General features: G+C 39.9%; 2 protein-coding genes across 2 annotated transcripts; both read right to left on the reverse strand.

The window, feature by feature from the left end:
• Nucleotides 1-201: 201 nt before the first annotated feature.
• Nucleotides 202-4766, reverse strand: LOC127360725 (serine protease FAM111A-like). The gene is made up of 6 exons (XM_051395204.1): nucleotides 4694-4766; nucleotides 4321-4413; nucleotides 3427-3486; nucleotides 3175-3243; nucleotides 2736-2783; nucleotides 202-2646 (listed from the first exon to the last, which is right to left on the reverse strand). Exons 3-6 carry the CDS (start codon nucleotides 3478-3480, stop codon nucleotides 859-861), a joined length of 1959 nt encoding a protein of 652 aa, XP_051251164.1. The 5' UTR covers nucleotides 3481-3486; nucleotides 4321-4413; nucleotides 4694-4766; the 3' UTR covers nucleotides 202-858.
• Nucleotides 4767-5687: 921 nt separating this feature from the next.
• rnf175 (ring finger protein 175) lies at nucleotides 5688-12489 on the reverse strand. The gene is made up of 9 exons (XM_051395199.1): nucleotides 12358-12489; nucleotides 11954-11991; nucleotides 11669-11831; nucleotides 10575-10729; nucleotides 10120-10227; nucleotides 9044-9164; nucleotides 8720-8853; nucleotides 7259-7360; nucleotides 5688-6710 (listed from the first exon to the last, which is right to left on the reverse strand). Exons 1-9 carry the CDS (start codon nucleotides 12376-12378, stop codon nucleotides 6590-6592), a joined length of 963 nt encoding a protein of 320 aa, XP_051251159.1. The 5' UTR covers nucleotides 12379-12489; the 3' UTR covers nucleotides 5688-6589.
• Between the last annotated feature and the right edge of the window lie 614 nt (nucleotides 12490-13103).

Below are 13103 nucleotides of genomic sequence, written 5' to 3' on the forward strand. Positions count from 1 at the left end.
TTCTGGAGCTCCTGCTGGAGCTGTTTTCTGCCAGCAGATGTCACCATTTCCACTGTTTTCCTCAGGCTGGTTTATGTGAATGGATGTAATATCTGTGTGCAGTGAAAACTGAGCTGGTGATGTGAATACATTCTGACTTCATTTAGATAAACTTCATTTAAACTGATAAAACTAAATTTGAAATTAAACCTAGCACACAAGTTAAAATGAAAACCTGATTTAATAAAACTCAGTTTAGTGATTTAAAGCACAAATAAACATCAACATTAAAACAAAGAGTCTCATCTAATCTAATGTTGCAACCTGTTTAGATAGAGCTAAAAATCAATGACAGGAAACAGGCAAGAAACAGAAAAGTCAAAATAATCAGCAATTTTAACACAAACTTAAGCACACTGGTTACAATAGATATATGTTATATAACTGTAATAACAAATGAAGTAAATACTAGCCAACTGCAGGTGATGGTAAGCATCCGCCACAACCGCATGTGACATCACATCATCACGTCATGTCCAGTCAATTTTTTTTAAGACGGAAAATGCGTCTTAGAGCGGCATCTGAAACACGGTGCAACTCGGCATCCCTCAATTCATAGCCTCAGGACTACAATACCACAAAGCAGATAAGAACTCATTCTAAGGTAACAAATAACACAACAACTCTGATTTTAAGGTGATTATAAACTACTAAAAAACATGCGTATGAAAACTCTTCAGTAAAGCAAAAAAACCCCAACAAAAATGACGATAATATCGCATACTGCACTGTTGAACCACCCTAAATCACCACAAAGTAAATTCCCTCATCATAACTAACTCTTAACTAGTTCTTTGTTGTTCGGATACCTCTGAATAATTAATCAGTCTCCATTGACTCGTCGGAGTCTGAGCACTCGCCAGTGCCACTCGATTTGAGACGGACTACCTTTTCTAGGTACAGGTTTCCCTTTGCTTCTTTCTTAACTCTTTTCAACAGCTCCTTAAGATTTCTTTCCTTCAGCTTGCTCACAAAGTGTTCAAATATGGTAAGCAGAGGTTGGGCAAACTCTATCACGCTCCCTTTGTAAAAACCATGACAAAATCCTGCGGTGTGCAAACCAAACACTCGGCCATTAACATCGAACACGGGAGAGCCCGAAGAACCGTGATACATGAAGGTGTTATAGGTCACAACTTTGTCTGCTTTATGTCCACCCATCATTATGTTGTCAATGCCTTGGTCTTTGATAATCTGACTGATATTGTGGACAATGAAAACATTGTCTTTGTATTGATGTAAATGATCAATGACAGCCTGCCTCCTCCTTTCTTTCTCAATGATACATGTAGGATCCATTTGTTTCACTTCTCCTGCTGGATGACCAATAATACAGGCTTCGCCATTCTCAGGTACTGGACCAAATTTCTTGAGGAGCCCTGGTGGCACCTTCATTTTCTTTGTTTGTGTTGTTTCGTTGGGTTTCTGGCTCTCAGGGTTGAGCTCAAGTATGGCATAATCTAGTTCATCCTCTCTGGAACAGAGGTAAAACCGAGCTAGCTGGAAGTAGTAGAAATTTGTGTGTGGCTCGGGATCTTCATAGTTAAAGAGGACACACACATTTATACCCTCCTTCAGCCTTTCTCCTTCAACACAATCTTTGAACAAGTGCGCATTAGTCAAGATGAAGTTGTCAAACAGCACAAAGCCCGTGCCCTCACAAACATCCCCAACATTCACTTTGCAGACTGACTCGCCCATTTTAAGCAGCTTCCTGACTCTGTGAACTTCACTGAAAGACTTCTGGATTTTTCCAAAGTTTTCCTTCCTTAAGCTCAGTGCTTCCTGATAAGAATCATCAGGGAATCTACTCTCCATCAGTTCTTTCAGACCTGGAAACTGCTGACGTAGTATATCGTAAATCTCCCCAGTGTCATCAACACTGCCTCTTTTCTCCACTTCTGTTCTGACACTGATTCCTCTCTGCTTTATTACATCTAAGACTGCCTTTGCACCGCACGTCTGTTGTAAGTTACTTGATGCACCAGAGTTTTCCTGTTTTTCTTCATCGTTTGCTCTCTTGTTCCGTGGAAGACGTATCTTAAATTCTTTTTTATCTAGTTTGTCAACCTTTTGTTTGCGTCCAATGATGCAGTTCGGATTGTCATTGTCTGACAGAGTGAAGTCGCCGAGATCATCAATGAAACGACCGTCTCTTCTCAGAGCCTCTTCCACAGTCGTCCCCTTCTCCCCATAGACACACAGATACTTGAACTGTTTTACAGCGCTGTTTCTAAAAAGCTTTTTTTGTTTGGTGAACAACCCTCCCACTGTATCAATGTAGAAGACAGAATATTTATCCCTTGAATGTATTGGTTGGCAATGTTGGCCTTGAGCCTCTTCAACCTTTTCTGACTCACATGATATGATCAGAGGCTCACCATCACTGACACAAGAACAAGGGAAATGTGTTGCAACGATAGATTCTTTATCTGATTTACCCAGTTGAATTACAATGTTTTCATCTGAACACTTCTTCATCTTCTTAGAATAGTGTTCACTTGACTGTATTGCCTCCAGCACCGTGCGAGGTCGATCACAGTCAATAGCGTATTTATAACGGTCAGTGCAGCTGAATTTCACTTTGAAACGATGTAAATGTCCGCCCTGTGGGAAATCAGAGTGAGAAAAATTGTTAAATGTCCTTGTTCATGCAATTCAAACTTTTTGTGCATGCAGTGTATTAGTCTACTGACCGGGGCATCACAGTTGTCCTCTTTTTTCACTTTGGTGGGTGTAGCAGTCTTAAAAATGAGAAAAGGAGGATGAGAAAATTTACTGTTGTAAAAACAATGGACCTGTGCTTTGCCTGAGAGACTTGCATGTGTTGCATCCAGCAGTATTTTGAACTCGAGAGGGGGTACTTATCACTTCACTAATTAAGACTAAATAAAACTCTCTTTTAGCTTTTAATTGTCGTAATGCTCATTTATATTTCTGATAGCCTTGTCTCTCACTGTCAGTTACAGATATTTTACTTATAAGGAGAGTGAATATTGGACTCACTGGCTCTGTTTATACTGTCGGTGTGGGTAGATAATTATTTTGTGACACAAAATGGGGAATTCAGAGACAGACACACAACAGTACTCAACCATTAACTTCGACTAAGGAACGTGCAGTGTAAGAGCTCACCTGAGAGCCTTTAGCTTCACCTGGCTGGGCACTTCCTGTGTTGGTCGAGCTGCTGCTACCAGGACTGTCCTGCATGACATTCACAAACAGATCAGTTGGACAAGCTCTGGTAAAAATTTGCATTTGCAAATGATGTCCACACGTTAGAGGGACAGCCTTAGTTTAGGAAACAGATGTCAACAGATGTTAAGGTTTATTATGTTTGTGAAGCATTGATTACAGAGTATTGTTATTATCTGAGCTGTTACTTACAGTCTTGTTGAAAAAGGACCTGATGTCCTTCGTCTTTTGCTTTTTAGGAGGCATTTTCACCTAAAAAAATAATAGTTGCTGTTAAAATGACATGTTTGAGCAATGAGCTGAAATTAGCAAACATCTGCCACCTCAAGTCAAGTCAGAGCATTTGTCATTTGCACAACTTTCACAGCAGACACTGTCAGGGCCAGACTATCAAATAGAAAAACATTGAATTAATTTAGGCCTAATTCGCCTGATATTCTTCAGTATTTTCACTTTCTTACTAAATGAATAATAAATTAACTAGCCTGTATCAGTGTGAGTAGGAAATGCATAATGATAACTGGATACTGAACTAGCAGTGCTCTCAGACGGTAATACAGGTCACATAATTCTGGAGGCAGCTAAACAAACTATTGTCTTTTCAATAAAGAAGTCAGACAATTATTGACCATTTTCCTGATTCTGTGAGCAATCAGATTTTATGCTGTAAACAGCAGATCGGCTGTCAAAAAACACAGAGAATGACGGTTGTCTTGTTTAACTGACATTTTTCATGAACAACAGCAGTGTTGAGCTCGTGGACAAAAACACTGCATTTCCTGTGGGTACTACTTCATAATAAAAGTCAGCTTGTGTTTTACCAGTTCAGTGCTTTTAATGTGAAACTGCAGCAGCAGGAAATGTTCAGTTTCAGTAGTAACTTAATACTTAATTTCTCTGGAGACTTTAGCCACAGATACCCAGTTTGTAAAACTGGAAATATATAAATACTGACATATTTTCATCAGTGGCCGTTCTGTAGATCAGATGTGGCCGGAATAGACAACCCCTGTTGCAGTGTGAATCACAATTTGTGTCGTAGAACAACTGGATAAAAGAATCCAGAGAGATCCTGAGCTGACTCACCACCTTGGCGGTTTGTAGCGTTGCACCACTCAAACCCTCAGGCAGTGGCTGAATACAGTAGTTGGCGTCAGGCAGGAAACAAATATCGAATGGCTACAACAGAAACAATAAAGTTCAAACACTTCATGTGTTCATTTCAGCATCAGCAGTTCTGATTCATTTGATTAAGATGTTAGTTCCGTGTGATAGACCAACACACATTATGGATTAATACCAAACAATGGCACTTAACAATAAAAATTCCATTCCTACTCAGTAATCAAAGTTCCTACAGACGTGGTGCTACAGATGATGAGTGACATTTATCAAAAGTAAGACTATAAAAGGTATTAGACCATACTATGTGTATAAAGAGAGAACCTGGGTGTCTTACCTCGATGTGGATCTAGCTGTTGTGAAAAAGGGCGCGCTGTGTTTGAACAGAGATGGGAAAAGGCGCTCTCTCTCTCCACTGGGCGTTGTTATTCTTCTTCCTGTCACATGATATTTATTCGACATGTTAACCCTTTGGTCTCTCACTAATAATCACTCAATAATCAATCACCATCTCAACAACTTATACCAAATCACATCCTTGAATGTGCGTTAGACTCACGTTTTATTGGTTTTATACATTTCTGACCTCACTAAATAGATACCTGCTGTACTGTTTATAATTGGGTGATAGTCTGTTTCATGCAGTGCCTTTTTTTTCCACATGAAACATTTCGACATGGCAAAGTGGGAAATCCGTAACAGGAAGAATACAGGAGGAAATACACATCCATCATGAGTTCATTAATAAAAGGTGAAGATTTTCATTGCTTTTGATGTGTAACATGTTAACTGCTACCCTGAATTTGTAGGTGTTTATTTGACATGCACACAATAGACAGATAAAAAGGTGTCTCGTTAATGTTAATGCTACACATTTTTGGAAAGCTCTAGTGTGGAAAAAAATGAGGAGTAAGGAAGATGTGTTTGAGCATGGACCTGATCTACAACAACTATTTGCACTGCTGACAACGCACAAAACCTTTTCAGTGTGCAGGCGGATGTTGAGTCATAGCATCAAAATAATCACAAGGGGTTGAGAAATAGAGAAATGAAAATAAAGTTAGAGAGAGAGAGATTTGTGAACACCTCAGGGGTGTTCGAGTTTGAAACCGCCCCTCACCCACCTTCACCCGCAGATAGTAATCAGAAATATTGACACAAGGGCCACAGAAGAAGACTGTTGGAATAAACAATGCTGGACTTAAAATACGTCCTTCACAAATGTTTTATGAGGAAGGAAATGCATTCAGGAAGTTGGCTTGAGCTCAAGGATACACACAACTCCACAAAGCACCTCTGAGAGTGTATGAACACATTTACTGACCAACTGATGAGGGTTTTAGAAATATTTAATAAATACAAAGTTAATATCAGCAGCAGTCTTGATAACAAAGCAATGTCAATTCGATTCTCCTGTCACTCTTCAACCACTTGAATGAACCCAAACTCCTGTTAATAAATGTTGGTGGTTACCATAGTTATTAGGAAAATGGTGCCATGTTGGAAGGATAACGTAGGGAAGATTATCCACTACCTCATTCTCTCCTGTTCTATAATGTGATACATTCAATTCCTGATAGTAAGTTTCAGCTGCAGTGACAGTAACAGTGACTGCTACATTACCATCAACTTTAGATTCATACAAACGACAACAGAACAGACATCCCAAATAAAACGAATGTAATAAACAAAGTTGCATGAAATGTAAACAGGTTATGTAACACTATTCGGACAGAATTGTACTTTAACTAATCAATTTGTTCTGTAGCAGAAAACTCCTTTAAAATAAATTCTTGTTAGTGGTTGTCGACAGAACCAGCAGTGAGGAAGTGTGCAAACAATACAACTGTTTAAAAAGGCATTTTTATGATACAGTACAAAGTAAAGCAATGATTTATCACAATAAAAAAACAACATGCATGACAGAGAAGTTTCTGAACTATACATAAACTGTGCTTCAAATGAAAAAAAAATTCAAAAATTTGTTCAAGTTGGCAGCAGTTTTGGCATCACAGTGTCCTCTGCACACAGAGACCCAGACCACCTGGGATCGCTCTGCTGGAAACTGTGCAAGCATTCAGTCCAACAACATGTACTGAGGAAACAAAAGACTTCAAAAGCAGCCTGAATCAGTTCCTTGTCGAGCGGATTTTCACAATTTGTTGCCAAACGTATCGAACACTTTTCCCCCCCGCGACTCCAGGACATACTTGCAGCGGCGTTCCTCAGGGCTCTATTTCAGGCCCAGGGAGAAGTTAATCCCTTGAACGATACCGATGATGATGGGTTGCCAGGCAACCAGATATCTGAGCCAGTCAAGCAGCTGCCCATACAGGACATGTGTCTTCTCCCAGCTAACAGGAGATGTAGGAATTAAGGAGAGCACTCAGATACACAAGAGATGATGCTTTGTGTGCTTTTAATGGATGCACTTTGATGGTTGACAGGATTAACATTAAACAGCTATTTTCTTATCTGACTCAGTGTATTAAGGGTTTATTTCGACCATACCAAACTTAATGAAAAGGTTTTGGTAAGCTTATTTGGTTTCTGTGCAGTCTGAAGTGTGTTTTATGATTATCTGTAACGTAAAAATACTGGTTTTGTCGAAGGAGTCTGGTGGGTTGTAGCACTTGTTGTTTTGGCCTGAGCTGCTCTTGTGCGACATCTAGTGGCAGTTAAATGTGTGTATTCATTCATTACTGAAGCCTGACCCAAAATAATAATGTCATAGATCATGGCTGGTTACTGAACAGTAACGGATCGTCCAGTCAGGTCTTTGTTGCACTGACTGCGTTTCCTGTTTTGACCCGTTGGATCTTCTGGCTGAGTCTAAAGACACTAACGGTGAAGAGCCTGTAGATCACTCAGGCAACCACACAGAAACAGTATAAAAGGATACGGGTTGTTCATCATCCTCTTCATGTCAACCTTCTCGTTGCAGTATGGACACGTCTGCTTCTTACCCACGATGCACCAGCCGCGGATGCAGAACTCGTGGAATCTGAAGGGGTGGGGCAAGTTAAGGCAGAAATACAGACAATCCTTTCTTATATCAGTTTTCAAATGACTTATCCCAGTGTACTAGCTCACTGCCATGTTTTAAAGAACCTACGATCAACTAAATCTGATGTAATGTATGGCAAACAATGAAAAATAATCATTAACCATTATAATAATCGATTAGTTACTTGAGTTGTTTAGAAACGTAGCTCACAGTATTAGAGCAAAGGCAACGGGCCTCTGGAGTTTTGAGATCATTAAACTGCTGAGTCATGGTAGCATATCCCCTGAAACACAACATCCTCATAAAACACATGGCTTCTTGGCAACGGGAGAATCTTCCCTCAACAACACAGCAACCTGGATTCACCTCCTGGTGGAGACAGAGACGGTTCGAAATCACATACTAATGTACTTTTGAAGTACGACGTTAAATTGAGTCTGTAGTGCCTTTCAACTGTCCTGTATGTGAGAAATGCCTGGATGTATACTAGATTAACAAGAATGTCTGTGTATACAGTGTGAGCTTACAACACATACTCAACTGCCCCATAATGCATTGCATCTCCTCTGACTGGTCAATGGTGGACTGCAAGCAGATAGAGCCAGTTGTTGTTGGTTTTTTTTACCATTTTCTCACATTTTTCACTTTAAAAAAATATTTGGATGAAGAAATCAACCGTGTAGGTTCTGAGTATCAGCAGTTTTACAAAAACTGATGGCAACTCGAGAAACTTTTTCAGAGTTGAGAAACTAAAGAATAACCAGCGACAAAAACAAAATTGTTGAAAATGGATTACATTGAAAAATTACAGAAGTAACATAAACTCAGTTTTGTAAGTTGAATAATATTCTTGATTAAGTTCTTTTTACTGGATATTTAAATAAATGCATGGTTGCAAGATAAAACTTAATAACTTATTGATTTAGATAAATCTTTTAATTTGCAAACATTATTTTGATGAGTTGTGTTGGTATAAATAACGTGAAAAAAATAGTTAGAACAAGTTCCAGCTTTTAATGGTGTACTTTTTTTCAAGAATGCTTGATTATTTAGTCACTTTTCTGTTTCTGTCTTATGCTCTTGTTTGTCTCCTCCTTCCCTACGAATAGGAAACTGCTCTTAGTGTCTCGCCTGCTGAAATAAAGGTTGAATAAGCTTAGCACAAAAACCACTGATGCCACTAGATGTTTGTTTGACAAACAACAACCAGGCATCTAGTGGAAAGCAAAAGAAAATGTGATTTAATGTATTTGGTGGTAGGTCAACCAGCTGCACAGAACCAGACCTCTGACCTCCCTGTGAGAGCTCAAAAAGAAGCATTTTCTCCGGCGGGGGATCAGCAAAGCTTTAGGATACAGGTGTCCACAGGAGAGTTGGTAGGTGTCTTCTATAAATCCTTCCTCCTCCACGTCCACCAGGATCTTCTGACCGCACACTGCACAGATGTCGTCGGTCAGGCTCCTGCTGGGCATTCCTCCCTTGTTATAGTACTGAAATAACACACACGTGCATGTTAGAGTATGTGTCCACAGGTTTTAGATAAAAAAGAGATAAAAAATTGCCACCGGAAGAGAAAGTCACACTGGATCGAAACTTTATCACATCCGTGTGTTGAGATTTGATCAACCCTTAGCTGCTGCAAGGTTTGACACATTTTACTTGATGATAGAAATGTCCTACCCCGATTGTAGAAGCCATGTAGTCAGAGCAGATCTCAGCAAAGTCTCTTCCCATGACGCCGTAGTAAAGCCCGTAAAACAGCATGATCACACCTATGTCCATAGAGTCCTCTGCCTTGATCCTGCACAAAGAAAGAAAGATCAGCTGTCTCTTACTTTTTATTACGCTTTAAAAAACAAAGAGCCGGCCAGAGATCTGTTCAGGTGCTGAGATAACAGTAAACTATTCTTATTTAGAAGTTATCCCGACACACTATGGCTGCGTTTGAAGTCACATACTAACCTACTATTCCTAACTATGATGTTAAATTGAGTGTTTCAACTGTATAGTATGTGAATTTTGTGTATGTGAGAAATTCCTGGATGTATACTAGATTATACTTTTACGAAAAGTATGAAACCGTCTTTAAACTGTTCCAACAATCACCAACGTACTTCATCCGTCAGCATGTTATCAGTTACTAACTAATTAACTGGCCACAAACTGGCTCCTCTTCCTCCGTTTCATTCCTCTCCTGTCGCTGCCTGAATCCCCCGGGTCTTCATCCCCAGAGTCAGAGTCCTGGTCGGAGCCACTTTAAATCAGCGTTCAAATCAGTGTTGAAACTACCCTCTGCCTTTCCAGTCAGTTAGCATATGCAGCAGTGCACCAGTAAGTGAGTCCCTGTGTTATAACAGAAAAGGTCCGTGTCACAACAATCCTCTGATACTTTCGTACTGGTGACAAGGCGTAGCTCCCGAACAAGATTTGACAGTGCTTTTGTTTTTCTGCGAATATCCAACTAATGAGCCCCCGACTATCAGGGGGCAGCCCTAGTTTGGAGCCTCTGCAGATCACCTTGTTACTGTATTAGTCGATATAAAGCCTTAATTCACTGCAGTTAGATGTGAAAATACTCTCTAAGCTTTAAAGAAAGGGCCTTACATTTTGATGACTGAATGCTTTTTGAGACTTTAATGATGCACAGATGAAGTTTAATGTGTCCTAATAGACTGTGATCAAACTACAAATGACACAGTTTGGGCTTCAGGTAACAGTTTGATAGTTGGGTCCACTGACAGTCAGCAGTGCCTCACCTGAAGAAGACGTTGAAGCCGAACATGGTGAACATGATGGCCAGGTAGCCCAGGACGCCCACTGCATAGCTCAGCTTGTAGATCAACAGGAACCACTTGTACACCATCCTGGAAAACACGATCAATCAATTACTCGACCGAGTGATTAATAATTGCAGCCCTGGTCCAATTGTAGAAGGACTAGAAGATCAGTTAATCTCCTGAGATCAGTCTTCCTTCCAACAAATTTAATTGCTGTAGACAGCGTTTACTTTAACGTGATCTCTGTGGACAGATTGCATTTATTTGAGTTGTTTTGGTGAGTTGTGAAACGGGTCAGATTTGCCCTGGTTGTCTCAGTCAGAACATCATCATCCAAACCTGTTATAGTAGGATGAAGGTTAGGAAGGAAAACATCGGATAAAAAGATCCAATATCGTGCTTCAATATACGGCCTGGACCACCGTTCTTCTCACCTCGGCGTCCTGCAGGACAGCGGCTTGCGAGTGGCTCTGAAGATGACGTAGCTGGTGACGACGGAGAACATCCCCCACATGGACAGAAACCTCCACCAGTAGAGTTTGATGGTGAAGTAAAGAGGAACCACCCACATCTGGACGAGAGTCACCAGCTGAGGAGGAGACGTAGAGTTTATTTACTCACACAACACTGCCGCTCTTCTTCCCCAGAGTCTGCTGCTATATACAAAGGGGACCTATCGTTCATATTATATTACATGTATAAACATAACAGCTGAGAACAAATGGTAATTAGTTTTCTTGATAGTTTTAGGAGCTTTTCAACTATCATATTATGTTTTTTTATTTTTTAAAATGTTGAACTACATTCTTAAAAAGGTCCAGTGTGTAACATTCGGGAGGATCTATTGCCAGAAATGGAACATATCAATTATGTTTTTATTCATGTGTTCACCTGAAAATAAGAATTGTTGTATCAGCTGTTTTTAAATCGACAGATGCTACGGATAAATTACCGGTAATGGGACATTTATTTCTATGAATTATTGGGACATAATAATTAGACCCGACAAAGTAGACTTTTGTTTTTAACATATTGGCATCATAATGTAGGTACTTCGGCCCCATTTTCATCGGATTATTGACATTAAATCACAGCAAAATCATCATCGTACAGTCTAATGAGAAGAGACAGTCGCTCTCTGGCGCAGATACGGTGGATAAAGTAAAGCAAGAGCGAAGAGCAGTGCTGTCATTCAGTAACGCATTGGTTTCGATCGCTTTGACAGACGTCATTAATAGCGAGCTTTGTCCACAAAAATCTGATTTCTATCAAATCCAGACCCGGCCTCTAATTGAGACCTGTGTTTGTCAGAATGTGTAGGCTAGTAAAGGAGACCGGCCTCTGTTGGGACTTATTAGAAGGTTTAGTGTATTAGAAAAGGGGCCTCTGTTGTCGTGTTTTATTAAAGGAGTGCATGTTGAATTAAATGGGATTTACCGTTTACTGGTATCCAATTGGTGTTCAATAACCGTGAAGTTTCGCCGGTTTCGGTATCGTGTATCTAGTGTTTGTGCTCGCGTTGACTCACGTTGTACGAGCGGAGGTGCCGCTGTTTCCACTGCACCAGGACTATCTGAGCCACCACCAGCGTGGCGATGAGGATCAGCACCATCTCTGCGTGCATGGGCTTGTGACCCTTGTGCATGTCCTCATAAGCCCTGTGCTTCACATGGAGACGCTCGTTCTGCACCCTGTGGAGAGAGCAAGGACAGATGGGGTGGAGAGGTTAAAATGCATTATTATATTCTTGTATTATTCAAGAAAACGTGCATATTTTGGGTTTATAGCGGGGATATAAGCAGACACTACTCACTGCCAGTTCTCTCTGTGTGTCATCTTCAGCAGGTCGTCCTGTGATACACAGACAGGGACAGAAATAGCAGCTGGGAGGTTTGTGGGTCTCACTGGACAAGTTTTATGTAGGTTAGTGCTGTCCTGCGCTTAATAACGCTCCGGCAAGTTAAACAACATAAAACAAGACACAATATTGCATGAAAAAAAGGCGTTTCTTGTGTTTATTTTCGCCTCTTCGTTGCCACGTCCCAACAGCAGCAGCCAGCAGCTCATACACAGCTGCTCATACACAGCTGATCTGAACTCAGCAGCCATGCTAGCTAGGGATGTTAGCAACCGTTAAACGCCGTTTTTGCTAATTCAGACGTCAAAACTGTCAACTTCCAGGCTTCAGAGTGCGCGGACAGCTGCCACTTTACTTACCTGAGGGTGCACACCTGCCATTGTTAGCTTTTTAAACTGTCTCCCAGCGCAAGCTAGCCGGCAAACAGCTCGGTTAGCGCCGCACTGACAGCAGCTTCCCCGACTGACAACTGCTCCAGTGCGGCGCGTGTATGGAAGGCCAACAGGGTCATGATTCTCAGCCGCGAGTAAATAATTAAAGTTAAATAGTGAAAAGTATGGAAGCCCATTTATGCCAATGTTATGGAAAACCAAAATAAAAAAGGGTTTAAAAATCTCAAAATAATGACTTAGTATCAAAATATTGAGAATGTTTCTTATTATTTTGAAATATTAAGTAAAAATATCAAGATGCAAAGTCAAAATATTGAGAAAGTTTCTCATTATTTTAGAAATAATGTCATCATTTTAAAATACAAAGTGAAAAAATTTAGAACGTTTCTTATTATTTTGAAATATTAAGTAAAAATATAGATAGTAATTCAAAATATTGAGAACGTTTTTCAATATTTTGAAATATTAAGTAAAAATATAGATAGTAATTCAAAAAATTGAGAACGTTTCTCATTATTTTAGAAATAATAAGTAAAAATATAGAGATAGTAATTCAAAATATTGAGAAACTTTCTCATTATTTTGAGAAACAAAGTCAAAATATTGAGAAACTTTATCATTATTTTGAGATGCTAAGTCAATATTTTATTATAATGACTTACAGAAACCTTTTTTCCCCTGTCACATGAGCTTCCACAGATTACATATAGTAT

The sequence above is a fragment of the Dicentrarchus labrax genome, unplaced genomic scaffold (genome assembly GCF_905237075.1).
Source record: "Dicentrarchus labrax unplaced genomic scaffold, dlabrax2021, whole genome shotgun sequence".
In the NCBI taxonomy this organism is placed as follows: domain Eukaryota; kingdom Metazoa; phylum Chordata; class Actinopteri; family Moronidae; genus Dicentrarchus; species Dicentrarchus labrax.

What these genes read in the sequence shown, in the direction of transcription:
- LOC127360725 (XM_051395204.1), bottom strand. Translation starts at nt 3,480, where the DNA reads ATGCCTCCTAAAAAGCAAAAGACGAAGGACATCAGGTCCTTTTTCAAC. An exon ending in GTGAAGCTAAAGGCTCTCAG is followed by an intron (nt 2,784 to 3,174) that starts GTGAGCTCTTAC and finishes CTCATTTTTAAG; the next exon opens with ACTGCTACACCCACCAAAGT. An exon ending in AGGACAACTGTGATGCCCCG is followed by an intron (nt 2,647 to 2,735) that starts GTCAGTAGACTA and finishes GATTTCCCACAG; the next exon opens with GGCGGACATTTACATCGTTT.
- rnf175 (XM_051395199.1), bottom strand. Translation starts at nt 12,378, where the DNA reads ATGGCAGGTGTGCACCCTCAG. An exon ending in ACACACAGAGAGAACTGGCA is followed by an intron (nt 11,832 to 11,953) that starts GTGAGTAGTGTC and finishes CTCTCTCCACAG; the next exon opens with GGTGCAGAACGAGCGTCTCC. An exon ending in AAGAGGATGATGAACAACCC is followed by an intron (nt 6,711 to 7,258) that starts GTATCCTTTTAT and finishes ATCTCCTGTTAG; the next exon opens with CTGGGAGAAGACACATGTCC.